Raw genomic sequence first — 20731 nt, 5'->3', positions numbered from 1 at the left:
AGCCTGGGCTACTTACGACTACCTGAAAAACAAAATCTGTATCTCATATCAATAATGGGCTGTCATGTTTAATGTCCAGCTTCCTAACATAGCTGTGTTGATGACAATCCCGCCCTCCCTTTTTGTCACTGCTTTTAATTGCTTTCTTTGGGACAGATGGCTAGGACTAATGTGTTGGAGTTCCCAGAGTCTATGACTCTGCTTATAGCTTGAGCCCAGCATTTGTGGCCAGCCCAGGAAATATACAAGAGCCTGTCTCAAAAGCAAACAGGTGCAGGCAGTTGCTTTACAATGACTTACTTGTGTGCTACCCCGCTCTTTCACTGTGTCCTTCTGTGTCTGCAAAGGCTCACAAGCTTCCTGGTGCAGACACTAGCACTGTGCCTCGAGACCTGAAGCAGTGACAAGGGACAATGGCAGCCCTGTCTCACACCCGGACATCAGCCTCTGTGTGCTGCTGCTGGATCCCTGATGCAAACAGGGATGCAAACAGGATTGCGATGTGACGTTTATCCCCGGTGGTAAATTTCAGCATAATCTATGGACATGATGACAGGACACACTAAAGTCCACTCCTGTCTCCTGCCTGGGCTGGAGAATCAAACTGGCACAAGTCAGGTAAGCAGGAGGAAAGTATGCCAAGGTTTTAAATCCAAGTTTCATGTTGCATGGAGGAACTGTAGCTCCACAGGTGGCCAGTCACACACACACACACACACACACACACACACACACACACACACACACACTGCATTGGACAGAGCAGTAGGCCCTGAGTACGGCAAGGCCCAAGGGCTTAGACCAGAGCGGTCAGCCCCTAGAGAGAGGTGTAGCTGAGGATAGAAGGGGCCTTCAGCCATGTTTAAATAGTGTCTCCTGCTCAGTGATGGGGGTGGTACAGGATTGTCACTTCAGGGGAGAGACCTGAAACCCTCTCCCTCAGCATCTCAAGGTCTGGTATAGTAGGTGTGCGCCACAAAGGCTGGCCGAGAACAACTTTACACAGGGACTTTATCCTCTTTTAAGAAATAATACAAGTAAGGGAATTTTTTGGTGTGTGCTAATCTTTAAATGCCTTTAATTCAAAATAGCAAATGAGAACAGCATGTTTGGAGGAGGTTTATCTTGAACTAATGTATAGAAAGTGTATTGAAACTGGCCATTTTCACCATAAAATTAAAACAACACTTACTACCGTCTATGCAATGAATTAAAGCTTTAAGTTCCTCAAGGCTAATCACATCGACTTAGCAGGCGCCTGGTACAGTGACACTGGACTGGGTGGCAGAGACTCTAGGGGAAGTGTTGGATGGAGATGATGAATATGGTGAAGGTGACAATAATAGCGATAATAGGACTCAGTCATCTGCAAAACAGTAGTTGCAGTGTACTATGCCAGAACATGGAGTAGGCTGTGCCTTCCCACAATGCCAGAATGTATAGAATAGCAATAAAGCCACAGCTGTGCTGGTTTTGTTGACTTTACCAAGTGCTCTTGGTTCCTGTGGCTTATTGCCAAACACAGGTTCTTTTATTCCAATCTTATTGATAATAACTCTTAGGTCACACATTACACCTCACATGTAATGTATGTAAGGTGTGTGTGTGTGTGTCTGTGTGTGTGTGTGTGTAGGTTAAGGGAGGCTACAAAAGTTTTAAAGAGGTCTCATAGTTCAAAGAGGCCTTACTGGAAACAGAAGTGGTTAGAGAACATAAGGAATCCAGCTGGAGATCTGCTGGAACTTCAGAGCTGAGCTCCGGGGTCTCCGATATGAACATTTAAGCTGAGCTGAAGATTAGAGCTGAGCCACAGAAACACTGGAAGGCAACACACAGAAGCATGGAAGCAAGATGCAAGGCTAGTGTCCAGAGAGATGAGCAGGGTGAGGATCACAGTTGGGGTGGGCCCCATCGAGTAATGAGATTCGCGATGAGCTGAAGTGCAATGGGCAGACAAAAGTGTTCTGCCTGTGAGGGAAGAATTTATTTACAACAAAAGGCGGCCGGGGGGGGGGGGCAGGAAAACCTATGCCAATGAACTACAGGAGAAACAGAATATAATGGCATATTCATGTAATTGAATATTGGAAGGCAGTAAGAGGAAATACCGATGTTAGCTACAACATGTATGGACTTCAGAACATGAAGCTGTCTAGACTCGGGATGGCTGCTAGGCTGATCACATACAATTCCATTTGTTTGAAATGTATAGAATAGGTCAATCTACAAGCAGAATATAGACTAGTGATTGCCAGAGGATGGAGAGATTTGGAGATGGGAAACAATTACCTCTTCTTTTAAGAGTGATTCCCCCCCCCAAAAAAAATTTGATTGTAGTCTTAGTTTCATAGTTCTCTGAACTTACGTGGATGATATTTAGAGTATATATACAATATATGTCAATAAAAGTTTTTGTGTTTTTAAAAACTTTTTACTTATTTTTGATACAGTATCTTATGTATTTCTGACTGGCCTTATACATACTACGTAGTCCAAGAATGTACCTGAACTTAAGAAAAAAAAATATTTAGCTGGGCGTTGGTGGCGCATGCTTTTAGTCCCAGCATTCAAAAGCAGAGGCAGGGGATCTCTGTAAGTTCCAGACTAGCCTGGTCTACAAGAGCTAGTTCTAGGACAGCCTCCAAAGCCACAGAGAAACTCTGTCTCGAAACAACAACAATAACAAAGATTTGTTTTCTATTTGTATGAATGCTTTGCCTACAAGTATGTAAGTGCATTGTTTGTGCCTTGTGCCTGAGACTAGAAGCTGGATTCCCAGGAACTGGAGTTATGGACAGCTGCCAGACAACAAATGGATGCTGGAAATCAAATCTGGGTCTTCTGGAAGAGGGGAAAAAAATGCTTTTCACTTCAGAGCCGTCTCTGTAGCCCCTGCTTTTTAATTTCTAAATTTTATGAGGAGGATATGCCAGTAAGTGGTTAAAGTAACAAATTTATATATACACAAATATACACATGTATACGCACATAGATATACAGTAACGGAAAAGAAAATCAATCCTACGTGTGAAAGCTTAAGATGGTTCAGGGACACCTCGACAGGGTCTTGTGGGGAGGAAAATGAGTCGTACTACCAACGTATAGGGGTAAGAGGGTTGCATCTGTGAAAGATAAATTAGGAGGAGGAGGATGGCTGGAGTCAAGGAGATCCGACACCTCTGGGGTCAGGCAGAGGACCACAAACGTGGTCATAGTCAGGAGCGTCTGATGGCGCTCAAAGAGCAGATTTTACCCAAGAGTGCACCACCGACAGGCTCACGGTAGGAGGGAGCTGGAGCTTGGACAGACTTGTCATAGTTCTCAGCACAATAAAAACCAATAAAAGCAGAGGCAAACCACCACCACACAATACTAGGCGGAGCGCTTGCTAAGGAGGAGGCTGGGTCCAGGATCCGGCGGTGCCCGCGGATGGATGCCCGGGAAAGAGCTCGGTAACCGAGAAGCCCAGAGGCTCTCCCGCGTCCTCACCGCGCATGCGCGCGTGCGTGCGTGCGTGCAGGCGTGCGCCTGCGCAGCAGCGACAGGAAGCGTCTGCGCGTACGCCGCGAGGTTCTGGGGCGCGGCGGGCGCTGGCGCTTCGCGGAGGAGCGGGCAGGCGGTCGGGCCGCGTGGGCTCTCACGAGGTTAGCGGCGGCCCGGTGTGGCCCCGGGCCGGGGGTGGGGGAGTCTGGGGCCGCCGGGGTGTGGCCCCGGTGGCGGTGGAGGTACAGGGTGTGGTCCCGGTGCGAGCCGAGCCCCGCGCAGGCCTCGGGCCCCGGGCCCGCCGTGGGGCCCCGGGCGCGGGGTGTGGGCGAGCGGGCCGGGGGGTCTCGGGGCCCGGGCGCGGCCGCGCGCTCACCCTCTGTGCACCCGCAGGCGGCGCGCGGCCGCGCAGCAAGGCGCGCTCAAGATGTCGTACATGCTTCCGCATCTGCACAATGGCTGGCAGGTAGACCAGGCCATCCTTTCGGAGGAGGACCGCGTGGTCGTCATTCGTTTCGGACACGACTGGGACCCCACTTGCATGAAGATGGACGAGGTTCTGTACAGCATCGCCGAAAAGGTAAAGGGCGGCGCGCGCAGTGCGGTTCGCGCTCGGCTGGGCCCCCCCCTCCCCGCGGCGCGGCGCGGCTTGGTCGCTAGGTTCAAGCCTGAGCCCCGTGGTCCGTGCAGACCCAGGGACTCGGCAAGAGAGAGAGCGACTCAGGGCTCGTGACCACGCACGCACGGGGAAGGTTTGTCCCAGAAATACAGCCTTTTCAACTCTGGAGAGATTTGTGATCTAACTCCCTAAAGTAAGTGACTCATCGTGATGATGAATTTTGTTGTGACGATCGGGAAAGTTCTAGAGTGTAATCGAGACGCACCTTGAGTTCATCAGCGTTCAGACTACTCCTCTTAGAGTGCTGGGATTACAGGTGTGCCTCCTGTGGACCCTGATTGTGTTCTTTTTAAAAAAGAATTTACTCGCGTCTGGTGCGGTGGCACACGCATTTAACTCCCAGCACTCTGGAAGCTGAGGCAGACTGATCTGAGTTCGAGGCCAGTCAGGATCTGTATCGTGTGTGTGTGTGTGTGTGGTGGATAAAGTGAATTTACAAGCCTTGTTGGGAGTGTTGGAGCTTACTAAGTAGTTTAACAGGATTGGCTATTTCTTGGTAAGATCAGAACTTCTAGATTATGGTAAACTTTTTAACGTGTTTGTGTGTGTGTGTGTCCCAGGCTGATCTTGGACTTTATTTCTCCCTGCCTCATCACAAGTATAGGCATGAGTCTCTTGGGAGGTTTATTCTTTTTGAGAATTCCTTCAGACAATTTTAGGTTAACTTACTCAGGCTTTTGTAATTGTAACAATGGGGCAAAATATTTAATTATTCTATTCCGCAAGGAATTTGAATATTCTTTGTTTTCTTTCTTGACACAGTAGTTCTGAGTAGCTCTGGAACTTGTGTAATCAGGCATAGATGTGTGTAGCCCTCACAGACATCTGCCTGCCTCTTCCTCTATCTCCCAGTGCTAGGATTAAAGGCATTTGCCACTGTGCCTATCCTGAGTTTGTTTTAAAGAATAAACCCTAATAGAAATGCTGAAACTGTCTCCCTCTCACAGATGCTAATGTAAACTGCCTTAAAGTGATTCTTCTCTTCCAAATGGCTCCCTGATTGCATGTCACTTCATTTACTTGTGCTGCTAGTGAAGCCAGGGACTTGGGCCATGCACAGAGCCACAGTCACTATACAAAGAAATTCTTTGGAGTAACACATAGGAGAGTATATGTATGGGATATGTAGGAGAGGCAGCATTTGGCTTTCTGTGGGTGAGTTGGTTTCTGCTTTCGGATTTAGGAGAGAATGGTAGAGGACAGTTCCGACATCCAGTTGTCCCAGGTGTCTTGGGACTGTTTGTGAAGTGAGTCTCAGGAACCCTGTTGGTCTGGGTCAAGGCCCAGGAAGCATTAGAGAGGGTTCCAGGGAATTCAGGAACCCCTGGGTGGAAATGAATTAGGCTGAGGGCAGCAATAACTTCTCAGCCACCCCTGCCCTGTTCCTCTTGGACTCAAGCCCTGTGGGTGTGGCTGGGTGTGAGGGGACAGCATTTCTCTCCCATGCTGACTGTCTTGCCAGTCAGGACTAGAGTTGAGAACGAGGGGAAGCATCATTAAAAGCAAGGCCATTCTGCTGAGGGAGTGAGTTAGGGGCGGCTGCTCTTTAACTGCCCTAACCTGAAGGTGGCAAGAGCAGCCGGGGCGGGGAGTGGGGGGGGCGGGGGGGGGTGTCCTGTTAGGACGGCTGGATACGGTGCCCTTGGCTTTTCCCCAGACACGTTCTCTCTCCTCATTGTACTGTGCTGGGTGCAGGTGACAGCCGTGAGTTCTACCCGATCTATGTTGTATTTAGTATTGGGCTCATTAGTTCTGCTTTAAAATATTTTCTTTAGTCTTCTGATTGCACTTTTGTCCAAAAATTTGATTACATTCTTTTTGTTTGTCTTTCAAGCGACAGGGTTTCTCAGTGTAACAGCTCTGGCTGTCCTGGAACTAGCTCTGTAGACCAGGGTGGCCTCAAATTTACAGGGATCTTGATGGCATTCTTAATAACGCCCACCTTTCCCTTTTTAAGAACTGGTGCTGGCATGCTAGGCAGGTGGCTGTGTCCCAGCTCCCTGCTCATGCGCACACCAGCTGCAGATGGTGGCTCGAGGTGTTAGCAGTCCTCATCAGTCCTCCCCTCCTTACCCACGGAGACGGGGTCTTTACTCAAAGCTAGAGCTTGCCAATAAGGCTAGTCTCGCTAGCCAGCTTGCTCCTGGGATCCCTGTCTTCATCTTCCAAGACTAGACCACCATGCCTTCTTGGTATTTATGTGGGTTTCTGGGTGGGGGGGGGGTCTGAACTTGGGTCCTGCAAGGTCTTTAACCACTGAGCAATCTCTTCCCTGTCTTTAATAAACATTTAATACTATGTTCTAGCATAGCTATTAAAATGTAATTTAAAATAAATTAAGAAGACTATTAATGTTTTGCTTTCTCAGTATAATGGCAGAATGTAAATTCATATTTCTGGAAATTTTGAGGAACAGAAAATTTTGAAATTTAAGATTTTAGTATAAAGAACAGTATAACTATTTAAAAATCTCCCTCCGCAGAAATGGAAGATAGTGGGAGATCTTTCTCATCTTGTATGAGTCCTGTTTGGATATCCCAGCTGTTTTAAAGTGAGTAAAAGTTATGTGTGTCCAGGCTGGACTTGGGTGTCCTACTTCTAGAATGTGTTGCTTCCTCTGGTGCCCACCTCCACCTGATGCTGCGCCAGTTTTGAATATTAAATATTGAAGGAAGAAAGGCGGTGGGGAGCAGATGCCCTGAAGCTCTAGAGCTTACTGAGTTCTCTGCAGAGCTGATTTCACATGACTACCTGTGATCTCCTTTCCCATCAGGGAGGAGTATACTTAGGCACAGAAGTGCTCTAGAGATCAGTACTCCTTTATGCTGGGACACACAAAAATAGTGGACAGTTAGTTTGTATATTAAAAGGCCCATACAATGGCATTTAAAGTACCTTTAGAGATATATTGTTTCTGAAAGAAACCGCTACTGTGGCTGTTGATCCCTCAACAGATGGAGTCATTGCCACACAGGAACCCACATCGCAGTCAGGAACCAACTCTGCAACTTGTTCTCTGTTCTCTGACCTCCACACACGCACGGCATTGGCATGTCAGTACCACATGCACACAGGTTAAGAATGCAGATGTACATACATAATTTTAGAAAGCTATACAAGTGATATTTATAGAGCGTCTGCAGACTAACATACGGGAGCCTGTCTTACACCTGATGGTAAGGATTGAGTTAGCCGATCTTTGGAAGTCAGCACTTAGCTAGGCGAGGGCCTCGGACACAAGCAGAGTGTATGCTCGGATGTTACTGTGGAGCTTGTGAAAGATGGTTCTGGCTCAGACACATACATGCTTAGGAAGCACTTACAAATGCTGCCCATGCTTCTTAAAGCTCAGTAACCTGTGGGATAAGTACACTGGGCATATACAAAGCAGTGTTCGTCCATTTATTCTTAGATATTTCAAAATGGTTATTGGAGAAAATAGTAGTGGGTATCTACTCAGTCTTCTATAAAACACAGGTGGAAATATTTGAACTACACATTGATAAATGGGTGGGCGGTAGCAGGAGGAACAGTGCTGCTGAGTTTATATTCTAGCCCACATGGAAGCAAGAGCCAGCGTCCAAGCAGCCCGTTTCGAGATGCTTTGCACACAGTGCTGTTGCAAATAGAATCCAGGAAGGTCCCAAGAGTTAACAGGAGACTGGGGAGTTTGGATGCTGTGTTAGTCCTTTCTCGATTAATTGTCCCATGAGCAAGTAGCTTCATAGGCAGAGACCCCGTCCTCGCTAGCAGGATCTCAGTGTTTGCCAAGACCCTGCTCCCAAGGTCTTGTTGGATGAGAGCTTCTGCAAGCAAGAGAACAAAATTAAGCTCATGTAGTCACGTTAAGGTCACATGACCAGGCCTACCTGTTAAATCCGTATTCTTCAGAGATACAGTTATAATGACAGTGCAGTGTTTCTTGAGTTTTGATACACCTTTGTGTCAATTCCTCGAGGCAAACGGTGTTGGTGTCGCTTGTGCTCCGTGGCATCCTCTCTTGTTCTCCGGAGCCTGACAGGCCTATCTGCTGCCACAATGAACATCCGGCGTGCTCGGCCCGAGGACCTGATGAACATGCAGCACTGCAACCTGCTGTGCCTGCCCGAGAACTACCAGATGAAGTACTACTTCTACCACGGCCTCTCCTGGCCCCAGCTCTCCTACATCGCCGAGGACGAGGACGGCAAGATCGTAGGCTATGTCCTGGCCAAAATGGAAGAGGATCCTGATGATGTCCCTCATGGACACATCACCTCACTGGCCGTGAAACGCTCCCACCGGCGTCTCGGCCTGGCCCAGAAGCTGATGGACCAGGCCTCCCGGGCCATGATCGAGAATTTCAGCGCTAAATACGTATCCCTGCATGTCAGGAAGAGCAACCGAGCAGCCCTGCATCTCTATTCCAACACCCTGAACTTCCAGGTTAGCGAGGTGGAGCCCAAGTACTATGCGGATGGAGAAGATGCGTACGCCATGAAGAGAGATCTCTCACAGATGGCAGATGAGCTGAGACGGCAGCTGGTGCTGAAGAAAGGCAGATACGTGGTTCTGGGTTCCAAGGAGAGTCAGGGCAACACACTTGCTGGGTCTGAAGAGGCCTGTCAGCAGGAGAGCCTGGCTGGAGAGGACAGTGGGAGCGACGGCAGAGAAAGCTTGCAGGACGTGGGTCCCGCCTCCTAGAGCCTGCTTGAGAGTGATAACTTCTGGTATTTTTAGCCACATTTTTCTTGGGAACCCTGGCTGTACTCTGCAGTGCCTACTCTGGGGTCATCTCACAGTGACCCAAATGGCTTCTCATTTCTAGCGCTTAGCAGCAACTTTCCACATGCCTGATTTGATCACAGAGGCACTCCTGGACACAGCCTGCTGTGCAGGAACCAAGGAGTCTTGAGGACTGCCATGGCAGCCCCTGCCTTGGCGTCTTCATGCTGCTGTTGCATTGTTTGGGGCTGTCCTGCATCGATTGTGTGTACCCTGTAGGGTTTTGTCTAGAATGCCAAACGGGAAGCAGGAACAACTCAGAACACTGCCCAGCTTTTCGCCTTCGCCATTTATCTGAGTTTTCATTCTTGAGTAGGCAGGACCATCAAGTTAGCCCTTATGCCCTCTGCCTCTGTCTGGTGGAAGTTAACTACTCTTCCTTTCTCTGGAAACTGCCCTGCCCTCTCTCCCTCTTTCTGAAGAAGTGTGTTCCCTTTCCCAGTGGGAGAAGGTGATTTGGACTTCTATACCTGAGTGTTTGTAGATCTTAAGGGAGGGACAAGCAGAAATGAAATTGTAATCTCTAATCTGAAGAAATAAAGTATTAAAAAGGAATACACATTGGTTGTGAAAATTCATTGTTTAATCCTTAACCTAATTCTGTGTGTTTGGTCCCAAGGCCACCTCAGTGGGGGTTACCTTCCACCCTTAGTTGGGTTTTAGGTCCTTCTCAAAGTTGTGATGCAAAGGAAGGCAAAAGGCACCACGATGCCACTGTCTTTACTTCTGGGTGACCTGCTATTTCCTTATCCAGTGAAAAGTAGAAGTAAGGCCTTTTACAAACTTCATCGCTCTAATTGGGGTTATGGCACCTGGAGTCCTTTTGCAGGGAGAAGGGGTTTTATGAGCCAGAGGGGTCAAGCTGATGAGGGGGAACCCACCTGAGTCTGTGGGAGCTCACGGACTCTGAACCGACATCTCTGATTGTGCGTGTGCTCCTAACGGTGGGATCTGAGCTGGCTTTTGGGAACCTATTCCCTAGGCTGGGTTGCCTTGCCCAGACGTGATGCAAGGGAGGAGCTTGGTCCAGCCTCAGCTTGAGGTGTCAGGCTCTGTTGCCGCCCATGGGAGGCCTGCTCCTTTCTGAAGTAGACTGAGGAAGGGTGGGTGGTGTGGGTGGAGGGCAGGTGGGGGTGGGGAATGAGGGGGGAGGTAAACAGCAAGCAGGGTGTAAAATAATAGACGTTTTTAAAGAAGTTTTGCTGTAAACAGCATCCAGTGTGGAAAATCATGTAAGATTGTTGAAGTAGAATATTTGTGTGCTTATTTATAAAACAGGTGAGGTTTTCATTTTTGAGAGGACAGGGTTCCTCTTACGTTTCTATTTTTATTTGGGGCACTGGAGAGTCTCGATGGTCTGACCTTCCATTGGATTAGCAGTTAATTCTGTAGGAGGCAGAGTTAGTCTTATTATTGGCGATTTTAGTTTTAACTTGGTTGTAATGCATGTGAGGTGTAGAGTATTTTTGCTTTGTGACACTTGGGGCTGACAGGCCACTGGCAGAATAAGCAGTGTGGTGACATGCCTTTTGCTCCTGGCACTCTGGAGGAAGATCTCCTTAGGTCCCACAGAGGGAGCCCTGGGCCACTGGCAGTGCACAGTATGACCTGATCTCAAAATAGATCTGCCTTCACATCTGCCCCTCGTCCCAGGGCGCTCTAGGACCATGGGGAACAGTAGATCCGTGCTGACCCCAGGCAACAGGGGAGTGAAGGCTGAAGAGACACTGCCTACCCACCTCCATCCTTTCCTGTCTTGTCTCCCAGGACTTCCTCACCTCAGAGCTTTTGTGCAGCTTTTCCCTGCTCTGCCCCCATCGTCTGTGACCACAGGAGTCAGTGTCTGACTTCAGTTTTCAGTGTCCTCAACACAGCTGCCTCCTTACTGGTGTGTTTGGAGTTGAGATTCCTGGGCAGGCCTCACACACACTGAGCACTGGCTCAGTGAAGGCCTACACTAACACTGAAGCCCCAGCATCAGCAGCACCTGTGTTTGGGCCCGGCTGGAAGCAACTGGTGGCAGGCCGGGAGGCAGTCTTCCCCAGCAGCCTCAAGTTCATCCCAAGCACCTCCTTTGAGCGGTTGTCGCAATGCTTAGCTCTCTCAGGCTCATTTAGTGCCAGCTGGACTTGGATACCTTGTGAGCCCCGCCAGTGTGCAGGGTGCTTGCAGACTGCCCTTCAAGAAGGGTGCCTAGTTTTGCTTCCCATCTAGGAGTTAGGTGATGGATTTGGCTGCTCTCTTGTGTCTTGTCTTTCTATGTGTGTCCCCCACACCCCCAGGTTTTTCGAGACAGGGTTTTTCAGTCGTCCTGGCTGCCCTGGAACTCGCTCTGTAGACCAGGCTGGCCTCAAACTCCCGGAGATCCGCCTGCCCTGCCTCCCGCCCCGCTGAGTCTGTCGGTACAGGCAGAGCTCTCTCTACCTGAATGACTCCCACCCTCTGCAGTTCCGCCTCTGCCTTTTTGGGCGAACACTTTGTTCATGACTCAGCCCAGGAAATCTCATCCAGAGGCGTTTGGACAGACCTGGGTCCAATTGCAGTTCTGCTGTTTTCCATGGGGCTTGGTGCTACTTGATCTCTTGGCACCTTAATCTCTATATGTGGAACACCAGGCGGCTCTCCCAAGACTGTTGAAAGGGTTAGAATTTATGAGTGACAGGTTCCTTGCATGTAGTAGGTTGGTGGATGTTTTTGAGCCAGGCTGCCCTGAAACGTTTACCTAAGTCCTTCCAGTATGTGTGTTTGACATGAAGGCTTTGTCTAATGGTGATGGGCCAGACTGAGCTTGAAGACACTGGAGAAGCGTGTGTCTTTAAAAAGGGGTTGGTGCTCTCCCTGGTCACTCCGCCCCATGTGTCAGTGGTTGTGTGGTTGGTACTTAACTGTATGTGTTTGATCCTGAGTGAGATGAGGACTTTAAAACCAGAACAGAATGTGTTTACTCTGGAACCCAGGCCCTGGTGACCTGGCTAATGGTTTCAACATGGATACGATGGCAGAGCGGATACACAATGAGAGCGAGATCCAGCTCAGGCGTGCATGCGTGCGTGATGTGTGAGGGCGCAGTGTTTCTGAAGTGGTTGATAGATAGGAAAGCATGCATCCCTTGTGCACCATGGCGTGCAGATGGTAATGGACACACATCCTTCATGCACTGTGACGTGACGTACGTGGCACATATTCCTTATGTGCCATGATGTGTAGGCAGTGGACCACACACACGTACAGTGCACCGTCATCGTGTTTAAGATCTCCAGTAAAGCTGAAGACAGGTGACGTCCTTGTTAAGTATAAACTGTCACTTTGTGGCAGTAGATTTAATTTCCTTACCAATTTTCAAAGTACTACTGTTAGGAGTTAGGTTTTTCCTGCCGCCAATCCTACCGCCAAGCCAGCCCCAATTAACACACAGAGACTCTGAATTAGATATACTGCTGTTGGCCAGGTACTAGTTTCTTATTGGCTAGCTCTATCTTAATTACTAACCCATTTCTATTAATCTAAGTATTTCCACGTGGTCTCATCTTCCCGGAGAGTGGGCCTGGACCTCTGTTCTCTCCAGTCTCTCCATGCTGACTCCTCCCTACCCCTTCCTCTCTCCTCCTTGTCTCCTAGCCCCTCCCATTTTCCTTTCCTATTGGCCAACTGTGCTTCATTCATTAAGCAATAAGAGAAACATATACAGAATGACATCTCCCATCATACCATCACTAGAGTGCAGTGAATGCCCGTCCCACTCGGCGTGGTGCTCTCTAGCTTGCCTTGATGCCATGGTGCTCACCACAAATTTTCTAAACTGCGTTTCGGGTGGGGTTTGTTGTCTTGTGGTTCTGTCAGGTCAGTCTAGGGCTTTGCATGTGCTAGGCCTGCATTCCCAGCTGATAGGTTGAGTTTGTTTTGTTTTCTACAGGTGGCTTGGTAGGGGAGCACACTGGGCATTGAACCTGGGCCCTTACACATGTAGCAGACACTCCTATCACTAGGCTATATGCCCATCTGGTAGGTTTTAAGAATGTTAGTCATATTAAGAAGTAAAGGAAACAGGCACAGTGGTCTGTGCCTGCCATGTCAGGACCTGGGGGACTGGGCAAGAGGGCCCCAAGCTCAGAGCCTGCCGGGCTTCCCTGAGTTCAAGTGAACTCACAGCCAGTTAGAGAAATTTAATGAGACTATTTCAGAAGGAGAATCACAAACGCCAGAGCTATTTGAGTGGTAATATGCTTGCCCAGTAGGCCTGGGGCCCTGGGTTCAATCCCCAGTGCCACGAAGGAAAGAAGCCCCTCAGTGTCTTAGCGGGATGAGGGCAGTGTCACCTGTCAAGCTGCACTGCAGAGGCTGAAGGAGGAGGGTCACACCTTCAAGGCCATCCTGGGCTACAGAGCAAGATCCTATCTCAGGCTAACCCCAAACATCCAGGACATGGAAAACCCTGATTGGTGTGCATGCGTGCCACACAGTAAATGTTTATTGGGCTTCATGGCAAGAGCTCTCACGTGTTCAGCTGAGGAAAGTGAATGCCAAGTCAGCAGTATTGACTCTCGAGGGATGTTAAGCAGCTTAGGAAAGACCATGGAGTCGGACTTGGGTATATGCTCTCGGAAGACCTTGGCAAGACAGTGACTTTCTCTGAGGGCCGCCTTTTAAGGTTCTTGTGACGATAAAATGAGACAATAGGTCCAAGCGTGGATGGGTGTAGCAAGACGGCTTAATAAGCTGGAAAAGGCATTTATTGCCCATAAGCCTGATGACCTGAGCTCAACCCTCTGTAGTGAAAGAAAGCCTGGCTTCTAAAGTTGTCTGCCCTCCTCATGCATGCTGTGCACACCCCCCGACCCATAACAAATTAAAGGTGTTTGGAGGGAGAATGGAAAATGGGGACAGTGGGGTGGTTGGGGGTGGGACCACTCCTTGTAACGGCGAGCTGGCACTGGTGTCTCCAGTTCCCATGTTCCCAGTGGCTGTCATGTAACCTTGTCCCTTTAATAGAGAGCACTTGTGGACTGGGACCCACCTCGCATCTTGACCCGATGAACTTCATCTGCAGTGACCCTCCTCTAGTTTTAGGGTTAGGAATAAGACTCCTGGGCACAGTTCAACTATGACGTGTGTAGGTTGTGCCTTTATATAGTGCACAGAGCACTTCTAAGGAGTAGATCACAGTCTGTGTCTAAGGCTGCTTTAAGATTTGTCCTTAGGAAGTGATGAAATATGTACATAAATTTAAAGACAGTGTGCATGCTGGACTTAATTGATACTCCTAGAATCTCAGGAAGAAAATAATCAAAGAGTGCTAAAAAAATGGTGTAGCCATTTGATGGAATAACAGACGGCTAAAAAAGCAGTCTTTGGTGAAGGCTAAAGATATGTATGGCTCAGTTATAGAATGCTTGCCTACCAAGCACGTAGCCCCAGTGTTAACCAAAAAAAAAAAAAAAAACAGGTGTGATGCCAGCTTGTAATCTTGGCACTCAGCACTCAGGCAGGAAGGTCCAGAAGTAAAAGTCATCCTTAGCTGCATGTCAGGTGGAGGCCAGCCTATTTTGAAAGAAACAAAAAATGTCTTTGGAAATTTACATGAGAATGCCTATAATGGAAAACAGGACATAGATACAGCATGATCACACTTTGTTAAATGGCCTAGTTTTCAAGTACTTAGGAAAAGGCGGGCAGAATTTACCCCCCAAAAACATACATACATACATACATATATGGATGTATGTATATGTATATACTATACCTATATATGTTAAGCAGTGAGACTTAAGATCATCGTAGTCTTGGTTCTTTTTTTTGTTTTTTTGTTTTTTTGTTTTTTTTTTAATTTTTCTGACCTGATGAATTTGTGCTAGAAAATTCTTTGAAGTGATAGAAAATGTCACTCATGGGTTAGTAGCTGTTTGCAGTCATTGGAGAAAAGGCAATTGGGAAGAATGGGCAGTTGAGTTTTATGAACATGTTTAATCCATGTAACGGCTGTGTGTCAAAGTACAAACTTACAGAAGCGCATATGGCTTTTCGGTAGGTGAGTGACAGGGCTGTGGACACTTTCTGCAGGACTGTTAACTTGATGCCTAAAACAAGTTTAGTTTCCAAGTGACTTGGAAATGTCAGAGCGAGCTGTAAGTAGTACGAGCCAGGACCCTGGCAGCAGCAGTTTCCCTCTGTCAGCTCTATGGGACAGATATTTAACAACTGGTTTGAAAAAAAAAAAAGCCCAGTTACACAATCGTAGTTTTGCTTTGATTTGCTTTTATGAAAATGATACTTTAGTTTTTAAATCTCTTTCTAGGTTAAAAATTTTGCAGTTATTTATCTTGTGGATATTACAGAAGTACCCGACTTCAACAAGATGTATGAGTTGTATGACCCCTGTACTGTCATGTTTTTCTTCAGGTATGTTTCTTAAAGTTGTTGATTATATGTAATGCTGTTGGTTTCGAAGTGTGATAGTACAGATTCTTTTGTTTAGAAGGAAGTCAGTTATGCAGTTTTACAAGATTCAATGTGAATCTTTTAAATGATTTCAGAGTAGTAATTGCAGGTGTAACATTCACTCTAACAAATCACACATTTGAAATAGTGTGCAGAAGCCGGTGTGAAGTAAAATTAAATGGAAGGCATTCTAACAGGCATTTAAGATCCTTCGAGTAAAATCGCCTGGTGAGTAACCCTTTTAAAGTGTAACTTCACTTGTTAGATATTATCACTGATTTATTTGGTCTTTTGGTAAAACTCAAGAAACCCTGAACTTAACTACTTGGCTTATACAAATCAACATTGTTTGATCGTCTCAAACACTCTGCAGGAGATTTGGAAAGAGAGGGAAGAGATCTCCATTTGACGTTGGCACTGCTCAGCAAAAGTTTTTTCTATAATTACTAAAGCAGTTGGTATATAGTCAGAAGTTGTGTCCAAATTAATAAGCAGGGTTGTATGTTTCATCTTACACAGTTTACAGAGTGTAAACTGGTTCTCATGTGTGAACTTAGTTCTGGAGATGAGCAGGGCCAACTGACTCCCTGCCAGGGTCTCACAGGTGTGACTTGTGGGCTGCAGAACTGTCTGTAGTCCCTTCCTGTGTCTAAGGATTCTTAGCTGCTGTTGGTGGCCGCCACTCTGCCCTTAAGGCTCCTCCCATGGTCTGTCACAGTCTTGACTGCCAGCCCCGTCTCTAGAGGGAGGGTTATACTCACCCATGTAACCCAGGTTAATCCCTTAAAAAGCCAGCTTTGGGGGAGCCTGGGGTTTCCTGTGCAGTTGTCACCTGCCAAAGTCACAGGCAGGAAGAGCATCTGTAGTCACAGTGTCACCGGGAAGTGTCATAGTGCTTTAGCTCTTACTCCCTGAGATTACCATCCTTCCTATAGACAAGGCAGGGCATAGCATAGTTGAGTCTTTAGGACAGATGGTGTACTCAGAGAAGACAGACTTCCTCTTTTCCCTGAGCAGGGTCATTCTTAGGCCTGGGACACAGAGAGAGAAGCCAGGCTCTTCTCTTTACAGACCCTTTGTAGAGACAACTGATGAAGACTCCTGTCTAATCACACCCCTGCCAGGTGTGTAAAAGACTACCATCCACACTGTGGGTGGTAGGTGATGTGGGCGTCCACCCCAATTCCTGGGCTAACTGAGAACTTGGAATGCTACCCTGAGAGCAAGTGTTTGACACATAGAAATTGTGTCAGACCAGCCTCTTTTCTGCTCTCAGAACCAGTGGGGCGTGGTCATGGACTACAGTTGAAGCCGAATGTGATCTGGTAGAGGTGAATAATTAATAAAAATAGATCTAGCAAACTTGTAAAAATTCATGCAAATGCAACAGGAGTTAACATCCGTATTCAGAAAGTGCAAATGCAGGTTGCTGAGGGTAGGGGGACCTATCCTCTGAAGGACAACTGACTGAAGGGTTAATTTGCTTCCCAGTCACAGCAGGCAAGGTCATGCAAGTGACCAATCTCAACCCACAGTTACAAGGCTTTTGGTAAATCTGTACCAAGTTCCTGTAAGCAAAACATGAAAAAGTTACACATTGCTTTTTCAGGAAAGTTAGTGCTACAGAAAACTACTTGTCTTTCTGAGTGACAACTGCCTTTGTGGGCCTTCATAGTCTTACAATGTGAATGCACGATTGCAAGCAGGTGCATGCCCTCAGTTCAGGACTTGGGAGGCAGAGGCAGGTGGATCCGAGCTGCAAGAAATGCAGAAGAGTGCAAGAAAAGTATATGACTGCTGCATTGCATTTCTAGGGAATAATATTTAGTGTTTTAATTTGGTTTGGGGCTGTGGTCTCTTTGACATTGTAGGAGCTTAGAACAGCAGGAAAAATGGACTTGTTTGTAGAATTCTCTTGTGAGCATTGCTGCTCTTTTCTCTTTCAGAAACAAACATATCATGATTGATTTGGGCACTGGCAACAACAACAAGATCAATTGGGCCATGGAAGACAAGCAAGAAATGGTTGACATCATAGAGACTGTGTACCGTGGTGCCCGCAAAGGCCGCGGTCTAGTAGTGTCTCCCAAGGACTACTCTACAAAGTACAGGTACTGAGCACTACCCTCACCGGCTGTGCAAAGGACACTGGGAGCTCTTCATAGTCTTTGGGACACGGCCGCAGGGCAGGAGGGGCCTTGACTAGCTGAAGCAATAAACATAGTGAAGGAACCGTGGAATCTGCTGTGTCTTACTGGCTGTAATCGTCTCTTTACTCCTGGAGTGGAACCAGGTGTTTGCTCCATGAGGCTGTCAAGTTCTGCATCCTCACGTGGTTGCTAGAGCTGTTAGAACAAACTACCACAGATGGGTAGATTTGACAAAGACGTTTCGGCTCCCGTGTATGAACCTGAGGTAGCAGTGTCCTGGGGTTCCATTTGAGATTGCGCGCCTCTGCCCTAGCCCCTTGGCTCTGGAGGTTACTGGCAGTGTTTGCTGACCCTTGGCTTTTTGCCATTTTCTTTGCAAGCTTTCCCCTCGTGTGTGTTTGTTTTGATACCCTACTTATAGGAACACCGCTCACACTGCCTGCGGGGCCCACCCCGCTCCTGCGCACCCTTACCTAATTACATATGATAAGACGCCCAATAAAGTCATGGTCGGAGATGCTGGGTTCAAAACACCAATCGGGGGTGGCACATCGCACAGCAGGACCCTGTCCTGATCTCACTCAGCATAGAGAAGAGCACACGAGCCAGGTGTGATGCACTCCTACATTCCAGCCTGAGGCCAGTCTGCAAAGCTCGCGTCAGCGCACGCGCACGCGCACACGATCTTCCTCGGGTTGCGTCTGTACCAGGCTTCTGTGGAGGTGAGAGGTGGGGTCCTCATTGAGCCGGTGGACTACGGCAGTTTCCTCTCTGTCCTGGCGATGTGGAGGGGCCTGGCTCTTCCTGTCATCTCTCTGAACACATCCTCAGAACACGAGGAGCTGACCTTATCAGCAAGCTTCTCATGGACTCAGGCGGGCCTCTTACCTCTCTTCTCATGCCTGTGGAATGTAACCTGGCAAATAGACAGTGCCCTCTGTTGTTAGTAAGCGGATCTATTGTTAAAACTCAGGAGTGAAGTAAATTTCTTACCTACATTTACAGATGGACGGACTGAAACATGGGCTGCAGCTCAGTGGTACAGGTGATATGCACAATTCCTAGCACTGCAAAAAGTAAAAGTCATGCGTAGACCTGCAGTTTACTCTCTGGCACTGATTTGCCCATTTAAGAAAGTTGCATAGCCGAGCGTGGTGGTGTACGCTTGGGAGGCAGAAGCAGGCACATCTCTGGCTCTGAGGTAGTATTGGTCATCTGGCTTATACAGAGACCCTGTCAGGATAAGTTTAGCTTTCGTCACTGCCCAGGGATGGGCCCACGTGGAGGTGTTCTTGACTCCTGATGTAAAGGGAACTGTCTGGAGCCCTTGGTTTCCTGCAGGTGGAGGAGAATCCTCCAATTCTTCATGGCAGGAAGTCACTTAGGTGGGACAAGTTTGCTTCCCCTACAGAACAGCACATCCGTAAAGGTGCAAGTGAGGATGTGTACATCAATGGGAACCCGGGGAAGCTCCTGCTGAGCTAGAGCCATGCCTCCTTTAAAATCCCCGCTGCTATCATCACTGTGGCCTGTATGACGTGACACTTCAACTGCTGATCCCTTCACTCACGGGGCCCCTTCACAGAGGCGTTTCATGTCATCCTGCCTACCATCTCTCTAATAGATGCTCCTCTGAACTATGCAGACATTACCGTTTCAGGAAGCAAAGGAGTTCGTTCAGGGGTCTAACGTGGTGGCTACGGGCCCATGAGCGCCAATGGGAGGTCATGCCTGATGTCAGCAGAGATCCTGAGAGGAAGAGGAAGCTATGACCAAGGCGGAATTTCAGGCTGCACCAGTGCCTGAGTTCACTGCAGTTGAGCCGGAGGCGGCAGACTGGCCCAAAGGCATTGTGGTGTCCCTGTGCCCGAGCCACCGAGGACTCACTTCAGCTCCCACTGTTCAGTCACTGGATGGATTCGAACAGTGACTGAAAGGTCAGCAAGGCCAAAGGCAGACAAAAGAACAAGCAACATAAAACTCTGCAGTCAGTTTTTTTTTGGGGGGTGGAGGGGACACGTAGAGGGGCCTCTGAGAATCAGCCCACAGCACTTGAAAGCTGGGGCAGGGACAGTTCAGAAGGGGGGGTCTGTAAGGAGAGCCAAGAGTTCCTTTTTTAGCCCACAGCTGACCACTGCTAGAGATCAGTGCCATGGTTTTCAACCTTCCCAACACTGTGACCCTTTAATGCAGTTTCTCATGCTGTGCTGACCCCAACGTGAAATTGTTTTTTTACTTCATCACTATAATTTTGCTACTGTTACAAATCATAATGTAAATATCCGAGGGTGGTTCAATCTACAAAGGGATCAAAACGCACAGGTTGAGAACCACTGGATTCGTGCATCATTAAAAATATCAGGTGATCAATAAATATCTTTCCTGGCTGGCCGATACTGGGGTCCCTTGGGCAGGGCAGTCAAGAATCTAGAGGAAAGAGATAATTTACTTCTAGGAACTAAATTACCACAATTAGCCATAGTTAATCGTCTCCGGGCACTTAAGCAAAGTAGAAAGTGGATAGAAAATAGTTTCTAACTAATAATAAGTTGTAAAGAAATACATGGTATAAAGTTGGGCATGGTGGCACATGTGTGTGGTCACAACGCTCAAGAGATGGAGGCAGGAGGAACTGAAATTCACGGCTAAGTCTGAGCTAAAATACCATTTTCTCAAAAGAGTCAAGAATAGGTAACACTACATCTCAGTATTATAAGGAGGTAGGTTAAAAAAAAAAAAAAAGTGGCGTCAAACACCTAGCATATAGCCAACATTGTGTATGATTTCTGACAGTATTTTCTAGAAGGGAAAGTGACCAGTAAACATATACAAATACTCAGCATCACCGTTCAGGAAGGAGATGGGATCAGCCATGGCTTGATCGCGTTTCTCCTGCACCGGGATGCTGGATCCGTAAGAACAGGCAAGTGCTGGTAAATATGGGGAGAAACTGTAGGCTTCATAAGCTGTGAGTGGGGGCTATAATGGGATGTGGCCACTTTGGAAAACAGGTAGGCATGACCTCGGAAAGTTCAGGTATGATATTATATTATAGTCATATAACTCCTAAGTAAAGCCCTACCCACCCCTGCATCCCTCACAAAAAAGAACAAATGTCCACACAGAAGCTTATCCACAGCTGCCCAAACGTGGGAGCCCGGGGCTCCATCACTGGATGGACAGATGCAATGTGCAGATGGCAGTCTGTCCACACAGAAAG

The 20731-nt window shown here is 47.8% G+C and overlaps 3 protein-coding genes across 4 annotated transcripts in view; all 3 read left to right on the top strand.

Moving 5' to 3' along the window:
• The window catches only part of Pard6g (par-6 family cell polarity regulator gamma), a 1244350-nt gene that overhangs the window by 139776 nt on the left and 1083843 nt on the right, over positions 1-20731 (top strand). The gene's annotated exons all lie outside the window — the stretch shown is intronic.
• Txnl4a (thioredoxin like 4A) lies at positions 3877-17529 on the top strand. The gene is made up of 3 exons (XM_051202250.1): positions 3877-4063; positions 15219-15322; positions 17308-17529. The coding sequence occupies exons 1-3, from the start codon at positions 3911-3913 to the stop codon at positions 17477-17479; spliced, it is 429 nt and encodes a 142-aa protein (XP_051058207.1). The 5' UTR covers positions 3877-3910; the 3' UTR covers positions 17480-17529.
• Positions 6645-9485, top strand: LOC127235065 (N-alpha-acetyltransferase 11). Its single transcript, XM_051202247.1, has 2 exons — positions 6645-6713; positions 8121-9485. Exon 2 carries the CDS (start codon positions 8201-8203, stop codon positions 8843-8845), a length of 645 nt encoding a protein of 214 aa, XP_051058204.1. The 5' UTR covers positions 6645-6713; positions 8121-8200; the 3' UTR covers positions 8846-9485.

The sequence above is a fragment of the Phodopus roborovskii genome, unplaced genomic scaffold (genome assembly GCF_943737965.1).
Source record: "Phodopus roborovskii unplaced genomic scaffold, PHOROB, whole genome shotgun sequence".
In the NCBI taxonomy this organism is placed as follows: Eukaryota; Metazoa; Chordata; class Mammalia; order Rodentia; family Cricetidae; genus Phodopus; species Phodopus roborovskii.
The sequence above is the reverse complement of the archived record's forward strand: the minus strand, read 5'-3'. Positions and strand labels throughout refer to the sequence as shown.

What these genes read in the sequence shown, in the direction of transcription:
- LOC127235065 (XM_051202247.1), top strand. Translation starts at nt 8,201, where the DNA reads ATGAACATCCGGCGTGCTCGGCCCGAGGACCTGATGAACATGCAGCAC.
- Txnl4a (XM_051202250.1), top strand. Translation starts at nt 3,911, where the DNA reads ATGTCGTACATGCTTCCGCATCTGCACAATGGCTGGCAGGTAGACCAG. An exon ending in TGTACAGCATCGCCGAAAAG is followed by an intron (nt 4,064 to 15,218) that starts GTAAAGGGCGGC and finishes ATCTCTTTCTAG; the next exon opens with GTTAAAAATTTTGCAGTTAT. An exon ending in ACTGTCATGTTTTTCTTCAG is followed by an intron (nt 15,323 to 17,307) that starts GTATGTTTCTTA and finishes TTTCTCTTTCAG; the next exon opens with AAACAAACATATCATGATTG.